The sequence below is a fragment of the Netta rufina genome, assembly GCF_964035555.1.
Source record: "Netta rufina genome assembly, chromosome: 25".
NCBI lineage: Eukaryota > Metazoa > Chordata > Aves > Anseriformes > Anatidae > Netta > Netta rufina.
Window position 1 is genome coordinate 5,903,981 of NC_140149.1, and position 15,509 is coordinate 5,919,489.

Sequence of the window (15,509 nt, forward strand, 5' to 3'; positions counted from 1 at the left end):
CGTTAAGAGACCGTCTGGAAGTGCCGTTTTTATTTTTGGTCGAAAAGGCCGATGGAGAACAACAGCAGATGCACGTTCACAAAGTGGCGGCGCGAGGCGGAGACCCCGCTCGTGTGTTTTAGCAGCATGAACAGTCCCGAGGAGTTAGGAGACCACAGCCAAGGACATGAATTTTCACAATGGAGCCAGGCCGAGTACACAAGATACCGAAGGAGGAGGACAGTTAGCGTAAATTGGCCAGGTTGCTTTTGTTTTTGCCTGGCCCTGTGCCACCTCTCTGGTCAACTACTGGTTGTTGTTCTGACTAAAAGATGCACTAACACATTCGTTCAGTCTCCTGTGCGTTCAATCTCGCAATTTGTTAACTTTTATTTTACAGTAAACAATAAACTGAATCCTTTCGTTAAGTCTCACTTCACTGGTTTCAGACTCTGCTACAGAGCACAGACAGAGATGTTTTAATAACAGTTGATGGAAGCAAACACCCTCTTATCTTGAAGCACAGAGCATCTGCCTCCCCAGTTCCTGTTCCAGTTTCTCATATGAATCCGAATGAGAATACACTTCCCAGCAGCTGAAATCACACAATTTCCTTAAATTCGGACCTCAGTTGCTAATGCAACACCATCTCAGCAACATACGCTTCTGGATTAATCCCATCTATCTTCAGCAGGTGAGGTGTGGCACAGAGCATATGTTCCAAGTTACTTCCTAAGGCTTAAAACCTTCCTTAAACCGTTTTCTCTCTACAGAAAGGTCATTTTGGTGACTTCTGTCCTGAAACTGAGATAATTCTTGGTGAGCACACGGCCACCTTTAAACATGTAAGAACAACAAAAAAAAATAAACACCCAAATTCGCTAAGTTAGTAGCAGAAAATTCCCCAGAAAGAAAAAAAAATTTACATCTCTATTCCATTTTGTTGTCAGACTGTTGTGTTCCATTTACATCGTAACTAACTAGGTCCATTAAAAAAAAAAAAAAAGAAAGTAACAATGAAATAAATAGATGCTGACACCAGTGGGATTTCAGGGGTGTTATAACTCATCATTTTTTCTGCTTTCTCCTCCAGCTTCTGGTTTCTTCTCTGTTTTGGACCCTGTGTAATGAAATAAACACACAGTTACACACTGTAACAGCTTTTAGGGCATACAAGGCAGCACTGAAAGTCACTGACATTCATCAAGCATTCCACTGAACTCCTGATCTATTTACATACACCAGACAAATGCTTTGAGAACTGATATTCAGCTCCAAAGAGTTGAAGACCTTACTGCCATCCACCTGTTAAATATTGGTGTCTTCACAATACTACTGTCAGAAAAACATGCACCTGCAGATCAGTTCCTAGAGAGCTTTAGAAAGACAGGCTTACACCTAAGGAACTGGCTATGAACTGCTGTGCCAGAGGCAGAAATCAGCTGCTGAGGCAGTGGTACACTGTAACTTCACACTGAACAATGAGCATTTGACACTGTGAGAAACCCAAAATTTTCACCTTCCTCTTTGCAGAATTAAGAACTGCTCCATAATCAGGATTTTCAGCATATTGCTACATCCCACATCCTTTTAGGATGAAAAAAGCCTGCAAGCGTAGGTATCAAGTTCTAGACCACTGATCAAACATATACCCACCGGAGTCTGATTGAGGCTCATCACCTGGTGCTTTCTCAGCCGTAGGAGGTTCCTCGGCTGGACTGATATCCTCAGGTTTATCTATATATAAAGCAGAAAGAGCGCAGAAGTTAAGGGGAAATACACAGAGCTTAGATGCGGGGAGATTAGGTGACCAGCAGCAAGTGAGGTTTACAAACAGGTCGGCCATGGTGTTCTCAGCAGGACTCCAGTAATTCACTCTGACTCTAAGAGGAACCAACAGGCAACTCTGCTGACAAACAGCAGTCTAAATTTAAAAGGAACGGGATACTCAGAACCTGAGGATCTTTAAAAAAAATAATTCCGAAAACAAGAGGCTTTAGTGTCCCAGGCAAATGTTTTTCTGGGGCCCACCTAAGCTAGAAACCTCTCTCATCAACAGCTCTATCTTTCTTATAAATATTTCTTATATCTTATTCTTATATCTTTTTTAAGGCTTATCTTTCTTACAAGGCAGACAGCCAAAGAGATAGATACTAAATAGGAAGATGTATCCTAGGTAGTACATAAATCTTCCTTCCCAGAAAGCTGGCAGAAACAGAGGGGTGGGGAGGGAAAAAAAATAACAGCCCACGACTGTCATACCTAGATTTTCTCAACAGTCTTTGAGAATTAGGAGGATCATTTGATTTGTCAGTTAACTGGTGTCTTCACATATTTAGCTCCCTTTTAAAAATGTGTTACTATCTGGCAATTATCTAATAGTAGGGCCACACTTCCCACCCACTCCTTACCTTCTTGCTTCCCCTCCGTGGGAGGGATAGTGTTCTCACTCTCAGAGGTTGCTGTAGCATTCTTGCCTGAATCAGGTTTTGTGGCATTCTTCTCCTTTTTAGATTTGGGTTTTGCAAACTTGGCCTTGTTCAGAAGATACTGCACTTCCCTGTCCAAGGCTGCTATCTTGAGCTCTATATCTTTGGACAGCAGGACAGGTTTCTCAGCAGGAGACAGCTTTTTCTGTTCAGCCAGTGTCTCATTTTTCCACATCTATGGGGAGGGAGGGGAAAGGTGCTTTTTGGACGTTTCTTAGTTCCAGGAACTACCATGTATCACGATCTCAGTCACCACTCCTGAGTGCTCTAACATTGCTCAGGATAACACTGCTCAGTGTTGCATTTCTACAAGTTTCTTAGTTACACAGACAAAAGACAAAAAGAAACAGAACCCTCAAAACCCACTGGCTGCTTCTGAAAGCCACGTAGCCAGATTACTGGGCTATACCACCACTCTTGGAGATAACTGTCCACACTCAACACAAAAAACATTCCCCTAGAGCTTTCTGGGGTCACGCAGAGGATTAGAAAACACTGAAACACATAAAATGTTTGCTGGTGGCATGGAAACAAGACATGGATGCTCTACGCCCTGACGTTGGGTGAATGTACAGAAGCTACTTCTTGAAACAGGAAGCACAACCCATTTACCATTGTTTCATTGATTGCTTTTTCCAGCGTACCCAGTTCCACTTCCGTGAATATCTGGTCAGACTCTGGAATCATGCGGGCTCCCCTTAAAGACAAAAAGAAAGTTCATTTTTGTTTAACCCAACAGACTATGCATTGGCAACTCAGAGTTCACACTACCAGTAAAAACCAGTAATAAATAGTCACTGCACGTACCAAATTAGAAAGACAAGTGTAAAATGTACTAACACTTGCTGCAGGAAACAAGAGTCCTAAATCTATCTCTGGGTGTTAGGAATGGAATACACAGTCAGCAAATGCAACTGTCACAACAGAAGAACAGGGAAGACTCAAAAAGCTGAGGCCATAGAACCAAGCGGGAAAAGAAAAGTTTGCTTGGACATAGTCTGTACAGCACTGGACACTTCCTCTTCTTCCAGTTTAAACAGTTTGCATGGTTCTGTTAACGTGTTTTACAGAACCAAGCACTAGGGAAGCTGAGTTTTGGCCATCTTTCCTCACAAGCACTAGTGACTTCCAGAACAGATTCAATCTGGACAAGTTCTGCTGGCATCCCTTACGTTATGAGCTGTACAACTCTTATTCCTAACAGCTTGCTCTTACTTGAGGAAGATGTTTGAGTGGTTAAGCAGACTCTCCAGGGCAGCCAGGCGTTCTGGCCATTTTCTCCTTTCCTCGACACGGAAGAAGAGGTTCCTACAAAGCTTCTTCAGCTCTGCAAGCTTGTCTTTCAGCTCCTGCGAAAAGGGGAGAGCAGAAAGCAGACAATCAGCTTGCCCAGTCTCTAACTCTCCCTTGTGAACGCTGTAAACCCCAGAAGTTAAAACTTGCAGTTTTGTAGTTCTCTATCAGATACACTATTCCCATACAGCAAAACAAAATAAAATAAAAGCCACGTGACTAAGCTTTATGCAAAATCAACAGGTTACTGCTGAGGCTGTTGAATGTTGAAGACCATTCACACTCATTGAACGGTCAGTGGAATGTGTCCAACCACACGTTCATGTGGTTAGAAGAACCAATACTTATTACATCTGTCAACTGCGGAAGCAAGAAATTTTCAAGAACTAGATCATAAAGATTCAAGATGGCTCAATACTCTGTCAGCCCATATGATGATTTCTTTGACAGTTATAGCAGACAGGTATTGCGACTCCACACAGCAATACCTTAGTTGCAGCTGCATAGCCCTCCTCCTCCATCCAATTCGAAGCTTCACTGAGTTTCTTCGAAATTTCTTCTCTCTCCTCCTCCGTTGAGACAAACTGATACTCTTCTTGGTAAAGCTTGTCCTGAAAAGAACAAAGCAAGCGTTCCCTTCAAACAACACTGAGCATGAAAGGAAAAGCCACCAGCTCACCCACTAGTAACTGGGATTCCCTCTGAAGTCCAGGCATGCTGCATGCATTGCCTAGGATATTCTCATTCAGCCCTCCCAAATCTGAGCTCCTGCTCCCAGCATTTCTATGTGCATGAAGGAAGATGTGCTGAAGTTCATTCTGCATTTAGGAAACCTCTCAATTCCACATGGGCTTGGGAAGCCTAATGTTAGAGAAGGTGACTGAAGGATTAGAGCCGGGCTCTTCAAATCAGCTCAAAGAACCCTGCATCCAGATAAGCCAAAGTACATGAGCCACTTCTACCCACGTTCCAGGAATTCTCATTTCTTTATTTCCCTGTCTTACCTGGGTCTCAAAGATGAAGGACTCCAAGCTGTTGGCTGATTTTTCTCTTTCCTGTTTCTCTAGATCTCTGACTGTCAAGTCTTGGAGTCTAGAATGTGAACAGAGCAGAGATCAAAGGTAGTAAGTGCCTTTAGATGAGCACCACATCATATACACCAGTTTCTTAGCAGTCACCATTCCTTCAATCCTCCATCTCTAGGAGAGGAAGGTGACAGGTGGAAAAGATTTAACTAAAGGGAGAGAGACAGCTGAGAATCCTTCTAGTTTTCAAGTTACAAAAATTTGCACTGACTATTTAAAGCCAGAAACACCCTGACTCAAGAAATCCAGCAGCACTACAACAAATTTTACTATTTGTGTAACGTTTCTCTGGCTGCTGCTACCTCCTCTTACACCAAGAGCTCTGTTAGGTTGAGTGTGATCTCTACATTAAGTACTGCAGTCCCAAAATGCAGACGTGTACCATGGCAATTCAGAGTTGCCATCAGTTTCTTTGGAGATATTTTTCCCTGGTTTATTTCAAGCAGCTGTCAGAGAAGAAATCTAATCTAAAACCAGATTAGGCATCAACGACCAAAGAAGGAATGTTTCACTCAACGAAAATCAGTTTAAGGGAACAGAAAAGGTGTCACTCCTGCACAGGGAATACAAACTGTTAAGAGGTAAGTTTTGAAGCTCTCTTCCTTTTGTCACAAAGCAACTCACTTCCTTCATCTAGAGCTTTAGCCACACAGAGCTATTTAAAACATACTTTTTCATTGAGCTCTTCAGTTCATCCTCTAACAGGTCAGGCACATCATTTACATCCAGTTCCATGGTGATTTCATGGACAAGCTTTTGCTTCTTGGGTGCTTTGATTTTCTTCTCTTCCTCTGTTTTAGTAGCTGTGCTTGCACCAGAACTTTTGGACGGTTCTTCTTCTTTCGTAGTTTCTCTATTTTCTTTGGGATCCTGTAACAGGCAAGACAAAATTTCAGCCAAGCAGACAGATTTGCATTGTGTTCCAATAATAGCCTGAAAGATGTAATGCAGCTGAATTCAAAGGACCTAGATACCAAAGACCGCCCAAGCAAGTAAGAAGAATTCTTGGGCATATCTGCAGGACAAAACTGGAGGAATGCATCAAGATATTTCCACAGGAATTCTGCATGCAGACAAGACACTGACAACTCAAAAAGGAACTAAGGACAAAGAGAGGCTTCAGTAGAAAAGAGATGTGTTTCCTGCAACTGAAGGCTAACTAAACTTTTTCCAAGGCAGGCCACTAATAGAGAAAGAATGCCACTGAGCACTGCAAAACAATAGGAATTTATTTGCTCCAAATGTACCCCTCAGACACCACAGTCTCAGTCCCATTCTTTCAACCTGATGCTTACCTGAGACTCTACTTTCTCGCCTTCTTCCTTTTTTTGTGGTTCTTCTTTCAGAGGGGTACTTTCTGCCTGATCTGGAGGTGGTGACTGCTCTTTCTCTTCTCCCTGCTCTTCACCAGCATCTTCTGCACTGCTCTTCTGGCCTTGTTTCCCTCCCTGCTCTTCTTTAGCTGTTTCTGCGAGGCTTTCTTCTTCTTCCTGACCACCACAGGCAAGTAAAGGGGAAAACAAAAAGTTTTGGAGTAGAAATCCCATGCAAACATTTCACAGAACACATAATACTTGCAAAAACACAGCGTTCACAGAGAAAGCAGACGTTAATGAGGGGCTGTACTAGGTGGGGCTGAGGCAGAAGATTAAGAGACACTTTGGTGCAGAACATGAATCCATGGCACAGAACTTTCATTTCACTGGAAGGAAACCAAATCAGCACTGCCAGTGAAACTGCAGTTGTGCCTGTACGGCCCAGAAGAAAACAAGTAGCCTGCTAGACACTTGTACTAATAACAGACAGAAATGTATCTGTGTGTCACCAGAACAATTTAGAAACAAGACGCTTCAACAGAAACAACTCCCGTAATGTTAGTCCACTGTCAGGGCAGTCACCCTGGGGCTCACCTGAACTGAGTCTGTCAGGTTCTCTCCAGTCTCTGGTGTATGGCCACCACCCCCAAACAGGCTTGAGATTGTGTTTCCAAGTTCTGTCAACAGGAGACAAAAAGTCCAGAACACCGTATTTCCGAAGGAAGAAGCCCTCTTCGGCAATCAGTTCTTTCCCTCACAACTGTAATGATGACCAAGGAGCTTCCCAACAGGTTTGCTACAAACACTGCAGAACCTCATTCTTCCTGACTTTGTTTTGTGCTTCTGCGTGCACACAGAAGTGTGCAAATTTGTTACTTCAGCTAAAAAGCTCCAAGCTTCAGCCTGTGACTGCATTAGCCATCTCTCCCCTTCCCCTCCAAACATGCAGGTTTCCAATGCCCCTCTATAGGCAGGCTTTGCACTTTCTCTAAAATCCAAGAGGTGCAAAGCACAGATGAGAGCACCACGACCCAGACAACCTGAAGGGAGAATGTTGCAGGGTTGTGGATGCAGGACTTCCCTTCAGGACAGACCTCTTGAAACGATCAGATGTAAATGAACAAGGAGAAAAGGACCTATTTTTCAACTTGCAATGCGTGCAATAGTCACCTTAGGAACGAATGACATCTCAGAGCTCCTTGCAGCACCCAGAAGCCACTTGCACAGGGCTTCTGTGTGTTCTGCAGCTGTTGCTACTACAGGAGCTGTTAACTACAGTTAACTGTCTAATTTCCACCCATCAAATACATGGTGCTTGCTGTGCTCTGGGAAACAGTACGCTTATAGTAATCCCAGATACTGCTAATAATAATAAAAAAAAAAACAGTCAGTATGAATATTAAAGTTCAGCATTTACTTGTTAGAGTCGACTCCTCCTCCAGTTTATCTTCCACCAAGGTCTCAAACACAGATTCCACCTTGGAGAGGTGAGCATAGAATTAGTTTTAAGAAGGGACCATCGATAGCATAAACAAGGACAGCACTGGGAAGATACACAGGGTGACAAACATCACAACAGGGCTTACTCGGTCAAGACTTAGTACTCCGCTCTCATCCATATTGAAGTGAGCTTTGATGCCTTTGGACTCGTAATCCGAGTGCTTCTTGAAACTGTCTCCAACTCCCTTTAACCTCACAGTAGTGAGATTGAGAGATCCAAAAATCCTGGTGATAGACAAAAGCAGAAAGTGATTGAACTTAAGATGCAGAACAGCAAACCATTTCTCACACCCACAGCGTTGGACGATTGCACTAAGCAAGGAACCAGTGTTGTTTGGTCTGCTAAAACATAACCTGGAGAAACAATCTGCAAATACGTCCTAGCGGCCAGTCAGATCCATAGGCTGGGCACCCTGCATTGCCATGGGGCTGTCTGCTCTGCTGCTGGACTCAACTCACCGTAAATCATCCTGGTTGAGGAACGACAGATCTCCATAGTTGACATAGAACTCGAAGTCATCTGTGTAGCGGTTGAAAGTGATAACTTTACGCTGTGGATAGGGTGCCATACGCTGGAACAAAATCCTCTTATTATGCTTTAAACTCTTGGATTTATCATCTTCCTCAACTTCACGAGTAAACTCCACCTGCATCACAAATACACAGTAAGACAAAAACAACTACAAGCTTCCTTTACAGCATCCTACGTTAGAGGCTTCCACAGCACTTGACAGCCCTACCTCATGCAAAAGCTGGGGAACAGCTATGTATTTTTCAACAGATATTTCTATATGCCTGACTTCTTCGATATATCACTTCTGTGTTACTGAATATTTATTCTGTTTTCTTTATTAGATTGGCAGAAAAATCTCCATAGCTTCCTTAGGTCACCTGGAACATTTCTCCCAACACAGCCCCGTTTACCCACATTTTTTTACAAAAGAAGGCAAGCCAAGGGTTACCTGAATAGGAAACATAGCTGCGTCTCGAACCACAAAAGGCTTCACCTTAAAGGCTTTGCTCAGAGCAGCTGCCTGGTAGACTGCACCCATAGCTGCAGCCTCATCAGCATTGATGTTCTTGCCCAGTTCTTCTCTACGAAGTGAAAAGCAAAAGACATGAGCTTTGCAGCCACTGCCACGAGCAGCAATTTGTCAATAGGAGACATACTAGGGGGCCTCACATACTCACTTGCCCACAGCTTTCAGCAAAACTTCCTGCACTTTGGGGACCCGTGTGGCACCGCCAACTAGAATCACCTGGTCAATTCCATCCTAGGGATTGGAAACAGTCACCTTGTCTTTGAGAAAGCAATTTTGGAAAGCTAAGTTCAGGGCTTCCTTACGGTTCTTCCCCGGACACCACACTCTGACGCGGTGCTTTAAGAACAACCATGCTACATGCTGCAGTCCTAATGCAGGGCAGTGCCTGAGGTCTCAGGCAGGCTGATGTGAGCCATGCCAGCAATAGGAACCTCGGGTCAGGTCTATCAAACGTGGTTGATATGGCCACTGCTAAAAGTCATCTGAAACACGGGACTTAATTTAGAATTAAATGAACTACAGGTTATGCCAGAGGAGCCAGTGACTCAGACAGCAAGTTGGACCAGAACAGACGGAAACCCGGCCTCTAAGAGGTGAATCAACGTCTTGCTTTGAATACAATAGCCAAAAGATGCTCAGGAGTATGCTGGCATTCTGGAACGTGAGCATTTAGCAGCACTGTAACTCTCTCCAAATGACTGCATCACATTTGGTCCAACTGCAGTCAGGAACAGGGCTTCTAAAGAGAGTGCTCAAACAAGAAGCCTGAACAGCAGCAATTCTGTTTCCAAGCAGTTTAAGATAAAACTTCAGAAAAGAGACCAGAAACCAGCATCCCAGACAACACAAGGAAAGACCAGTCTTTAAAACCTCCAGCCCAAGAACAAAGATTTTTTTTAAACAGAAAGAAAACACTCCTCCAGCTACCTTATTTCTGGCAGATAGTGCAGAGCCATAACAGACTCCTGCTTGGCACTGCAAAAAGTAACTTCTCTGCAGCACCAACACCACTGTCTACTACAACAGCAGGCATCTGTACTTCTCAGCAGTGCTGATGCCTTGTAAATAACACAGTCACTGATGCTTTGATCATGACGTGACAGCAGCTCCACGAATGGAAACCTTCAGGCTTCTTAATGGATTCCTAAACATACCAGTTTCATTTCTGCGCTGCTCAGAGCCTGTTGCACAGGTCCTGGGACTCGTTGAAACAAGTCAGAGCACAAATCCTCAAATTCTTGCCTTGAGACTTTGGCCTTGAAGTCAATATCATCCAGTAGCCCCTCAATCTGTTCAGGGAAAAAAAATAAATATGTATCTCTCTCTCCATGGAGCATTCTACAAGCAAAATCTTTGCTTGATTTGCCCAGTGTGCAAAAAGTTCCAGCTTTGTTAATGCACCTGTAACTTGACTGCACTTCATCTGAACCCTACAATTGCTAAGGTAATGAGAAGATAGAATGCAGACATAACAGACAGCTTCTCTCAGACGCTGTGAAAGTTTATTTACCAAGCTTCACACAGCTAACTTTTACCCAAAACGTTAATTTGATCAGTAGTGCTACTAAGTGGGCACAAGTTCAGAGGAACTGACAGTGCCACCACCTCTGAAACACGGGGAGTGATGCTCTTCAGCATACTGACACTGCAGAGAAACAGTTATGCTCTATTAATATTTAACTATTTATTAGATAATTAATCTAAAGAACATCATCCCACCCTCAGTCCTAAGAACTCTGGAAACCCTGCAACAAAAAGTCATACCTGTGCCACGTGGTCAGCATTTGCACTCAGGACAGTTTTCAGACGATTGGCCTCCTTTAGTAGTTTGGCCATGGCCCGGGGATTCTTCCGGACGTCTTTTGAGGGATGTTGATCATTAAAGAGCTTTGCCAAATAATCCCGGAGACGAAGCTCCATCTCTAAACCCCCAAGAGTGCGGTCAAACCTGGAAAAAAAAAAAAAAAAAAAAAAAAGAACCAGGATATAATAAATTAAAACAAGTTGAAAGCAAACAAACCTCATCTGTTATTTCACAGCTATGCCAAGCAGAAAGTGGTCAAAAATAGCTGAAGTACTATTAGCTGTGTCTGCAAAAGAATGACAGTTACTCCGAAAAGAACATATTACATAAGCCAAGAAAAGAAAGATTCACCACCACAGTAGCCATTGTACAAGAAATTTCATCGTATGTATGGTAAAGGCCTTACTGCTAAGCCCAAACAGCTGAGAAGCCAAAGGATAACTGCATCAGGTCCCAGGTATTTTATTGAAAACAGCAGTATAAAACTGTTTTCAGAGTTAAAATTGCTGAGCTGGGTATCTACAGCACCCCCCTCCTTATTTGGCAACATTTAACTGCAGTGCATTCTCGTTCCTCTCCAGAAGGATATTCCACTTTTTCAAACTGACACCCTCTGCTTCTGTACAATCTTATCAAATGGAATTACATTTAAATGGGTTGAGGCTGTATTTAAGAAGAAAAAAAAGCCTGAAACAGACTAAGTAAACTGATTGCCTCCTGGGCTCCTGCAATTTCTCAGCTACCTTCTGCAGTGATGTAAGAATTATTAATAACTGTAGTCTTCTCACTCTACATCCTTCCCACTTTATGATCCAAATTACCATGCCGAAGTCTCATTCAAACTTTCTATGTTTAGAAGAGACTGTGAAACAAATGATTTCTTTCCTGAGACCTTCAGGTTTTGTGCAACTCATGTTGAATTCTTACCCAATGCCCTGGATCTGCAATTGAGGTTGGGTTCCCGAGTCCTTAGTTTTCACTGTCTGATACGTAACAATAGTACAAACGGTGCTTCCTGCTCCCATGTCGTAAAACATGATATTCTGAAAAGAGAAGCTGGGACGGTGAAGCAGAAACACTTGGATATCCCCCATGAATAAGGAAAGAACACGTGGCTTTCCAAGTCTGATACCGGCCAAGACTATGTCTGTTCCCTAGACTGGCTTTATACCATATGAGAGATGCAGGACTCGTACCTCGATCGAACTAAGGAGATGTGCAGGGTCATGCCTTACACAAAGAAGGACTTTTTACAAAGAAAAAACTTTTTAACCCATTTTGTAAATCAGAAATCAGAACTTCGCTCTTTAAAAGTTTCTTAAACCTCAGGAAAATCAACTATTTCAGAGTCAGTCTTCCAATACCTTAAAAAAGAAAAACAAACAGCTAATGTGACTCCCCACCAGCTGATGGGCAAGGAACGCACACTTCTTCAAGATGGGAACTTCCAGCTACCTGGCCTTCACTCCAAAAGCTCTAAGGCTTTTAGCGCTCTACCACGTTCACACAGGATTTCATATCTTCATCGTGTTGATGAACACATGAAAAGAGAGGAGACTGGCTGAACAGCAAGTCCACTTCCTCACGGTTAAGGCCTTTTTGATTTTACCTGCAGCACTTTCTCCCCTGCACGCACGCACTTGCATGGGACCATCTCCCAGCTATACCTACCTGTGCTGTGGCATTGATGTCTTTCCTCCTAAAAACTCCGTAATTCAGTGCTACAGCAGTGTTGTCATTGATCAGCTGCAGAACCTTCAAGTCAGCCATGCGAGCAGCATGCAGAACCGCCCTCCTCTCCGCCTGGTTGAAGTAGGCGGGAACAGTGATCACTGCATCCTTGATGGGTTGTTCTGAAAGAGATGGTGGAAGAAGTTTTTCCATCAGAGTAGCCACACGCAAAGACACCATAATGGAGTGATGGTAGCAAAACCAGAGAATGCAAGATGAAGACACCTACAGAACTCAATCCTGAAGCAACATCAGCAGCTAGTATCATTACAGATTGCTCTGTTCCCTGTTTAAATCAGACTTTCCAGATTCTCATAAAGCCACAAGCCTACTGCTTGGCTTTCATGTGCTAAAATAATCTCAAATGCCTTAACTTTCTGCAGATATGATCACCACAGAACCCTACTTTATCAATGAATTGCATTCAGTCTCCAGAGTAAGAAGTAATTGGACTGGCTCTGATGAATCAAACACCACACAGCTTCCCAGTAATGTCACCAATGAAACATGTCAACCAAATTCACCTGTAATTTTCATTACTTTGTGATTTCACTACCACCACAGCATGGAAACATCTTGTTTCTAAGATGACCCAACACCCCATTCCTAAGAAGCCATGGGTTTTCCAGACACCTTCTGTCTCTATTCACATTTTATAACACACAAACATATGCTGGTACTGTAAGAAACACATAAGTCCTTCCAACCTGCAAATTCCTCAGCCAGACCGCGTGAGTAGTTCAGGACCATACCAAGCATTTCCTCTGGAGAATACTGTACTGCCCTTCAAGAAACAGAAGAAAAGAAGTTAAAACAACAGAGTCAGCTATTTAAGTCCAATAGCAAAAGTCCCGCTCACGAGGAACCCAGAAGCAGTCACTTACTGGGACAACTTGAAGATAACCGTCTGTCTCTTTTCATCCTCCACAAGTTCATGTTCTGGGAACCGGGTCCGGTACAGCGCCACTTGGGGGTTATTGATCTGCTTACCCAGAAGATCCTGAAAGTATCTGAATGCCACCCTGGGGGTCCTTATAGACTAGAGAAAGAAAGAAGAAATCACCCAGCTGCATTTATTTGTCCTTCCTGCTGTCAAACAAACCTCTCCCAATCTACACGGTGAACAACTGTGATGGTATTGATGGTATTTTGGAACACAAGCCTGGTACATAAGGAACAGGTAGAGAAAGCCAGCAAAACACCAAGGAGATAAGAAAACAAGTACAGGGCAAGAAATATCCTCTTAATTTAGATATTTCTCATGAAGGACCCAACTGTGGGAAGACACCGTCTTGTGTACATGAACTGCAGCTGGCATAAGAAGCAAGGTGAACTCTTACCATTCCTAGTGCGCTATCACCAAAGAGACGTTCATTTTCCTTCAAAGCAACAGCCACAGGTGTTTTCCTTCGTGATTCCCTGGACAGGAAAAAAACAGCAATGCGGGTGAACGTTCAACACAGAGGTCCTGGTGACAAAGGGTAGCGATTCCTTTCCAGAAAGACTAGAAGAAGATTCTCAGACACCACCTACAGTGAGGAAGACCAGCTCTACTAATCGAAAGAGCTGCAAATAGCATCAGCTGTCTTCAGAACTTTAAGATCCTCCAATGTTCTTCATGACAAGTGCAACTACCACACTTGACCAAAACATGGACAGTAATCTTTCAAATGAACAGCTGAAGTTGTGGAGTTGTGCAATTTTTCGCATAGCACTAAAGTACTCCACAAGAGATGAATCATTTCTGCTACAGATCCAAGTATGAAAACACCAAGATGAGGATTTCGTTATGATAACTATCAAATGGCTTTAAGTCATCCACTAAGTTCACAAATACTTCTGCAGGCTACCCGCTTCTGGACACCTTGTAACATGTCAGCAGTTTTCTATCATAAGACTACAACAAAGTGACTTGACGTGAAGAAGAAGGACTCACGAGCAATGTTCTAAAATGTGCTACTTTGTAGTTAGACAAAACTTGCATAATTTTTGCTTCCCTCCACCAACGAGGGAATCAAGTCAGTTCGCTCATTCTGTCAATGACTGCCACATTTCAGGGAGCTAGGTGAAAAACACACTCGTTACCTGAGTCTAGACTCCCGGAAAGCAAGGATGTTCCTGGTCAAAGATCCTCTCCCACCCACGCTTTTTCCATTCAGTGTCTTGGGGACCAGTAACAGCAGCCAAGTGAAAGATGATGAAAGCTTTGCTTCACAAGTGACTGGGGGTCCTGAGCAGCACCACAAACCTACCTTCATGTTCCATTATGGAGAGCTGAGAATCTGGCTTCTTAACAGTGTATGCAGGAATATGACCCTACACCCTCTCACATCTGCACTACGATGTGTTCTCAGTTACACACACCTTGGGTCGCTGGCTTAAAAGGGGCACGAAGCACAACTCGGCACCCCTAAGATGAGGGTGACGGCCGACCTGCTGCCCTGGTGCTCAGGGCTGCGCTCAGGCAGCCCTCAATCAGGCAGCAGGGATGGACGTTCCTCACTCAGCGCCCAAACACAACGCACTGACCCCTCCACCACCCAAAACTTGGCTTCCTATCGGTGCCTGCATGACCCGGAGGCCCCTTTAGGCTCATCCCCAGGCGGTACCGGCAGCACGGGGCTGGCTTACTTGTTGAGGACGATCTCCATCGGCACGCCGGGCTTCACGATGGCGATCTTCATGGACTCGCTGCCCACGTCCACCGACATCACGGCCAGGGGCTCTGCGGCAGGCGGGGGGGGGGGGGGGGAGGGAAGCGCCGGTAAACAACCCCGGGCCGGGCCGGGCCTGGCTGGGCCCTGACCCCCCTCAGGGCGCTCCCAGGCCGCGAACCCCACCGGGATCCCCCCGGGCCGCCCCCCGTGAAACCCCCGGCCCCGCACCCGTCACCTACCGGCCCGCAGGAGGAGGCAGGCGAGCAGCAGCCAGCCCAGCGCCCAGCAGGGCGCCCGCGCCATGTCCCCACCGCCCCTCACGGCCCCTCACGGCCCGGCCCCCGCCGCCGCCGCCGCCGCCTCCTCAGCGCCCGCGGCCCCGCGCCTCACGCAACGCCCGTGCCGGACGCGGCGGCCGCTGATTGGCCAATCAGGCGGCCCGCGCGCTCCCATTGGACCACGTCGCGAGTCGGGAGGTGCGGGGTGAAGCCACGTGCGGCCCGCCCGGCCCGCCAGCGCCCCCTAGCGGCCGGGAGGCGCGTTGCAATAGGGGGGAACCCACCCTCCCCACCCTCCCCTCCCCTCCCCTCCCCGCCCCGTTGGTTCTGACAC

The 15,509-nt window shown here is 45.0% G+C and overlaps 1 protein-coding gene across 2 annotated transcripts; it reads right to left on the reverse strand.

The window, feature by feature from the left end:
* Positions 1 to 13: 13 nt before the first annotated feature.
* On the reverse strand, positions 14 to 15,271 carry HYOU1 (hypoxia up-regulated 1). Of its 2 annotated transcripts, XM_084301579.1 has the most exons (25): positions 15,137 to 15,271; positions 14,872 to 14,965; positions 13,581 to 13,659; positions 13,125 to 13,279; positions 12,948 to 13,024; positions 12,181 to 12,362; positions 11,437 to 11,552; positions 10,470 to 10,653; positions 9,860 to 9,994; positions 8,854 to 8,936; positions 8,625 to 8,757; positions 8,122 to 8,309; positions 7,749 to 7,887; positions 7,580 to 7,640; positions 6,757 to 6,839; positions 6,142 to 6,336; positions 5,517 to 5,716; positions 4,766 to 4,853; positions 4,250 to 4,372; positions 3,684 to 3,817; positions 3,081 to 3,165; positions 2,391 to 2,643; positions 1,636 to 1,716; positions 1,017 to 1,099; positions 14 to 783 (listed from the first exon to the last, which is right to left on the reverse strand). In XM_084301579.1, exons 1-24 carry the CDS (start codon positions 15,198 to 15,200, stop codon positions 1,038 to 1,040), a joined length of 2,994 nt encoding a protein of 997 aa, XP_084157705.1. In that variant the 5' UTR covers positions 15,201 to 15,271; the 3' UTR covers positions 14 to 783; positions 1,017 to 1,037. The 2 variants fall into 2 exon arrangements, with proteins under 2 accessions (XP_084157705.1, XP_084157704.1); XM_084301578.1 differs by having other exon boundaries at positions 14 to 1,099.
* Positions 15,272 to 15,509: the final 238 nt, after the last annotated feature.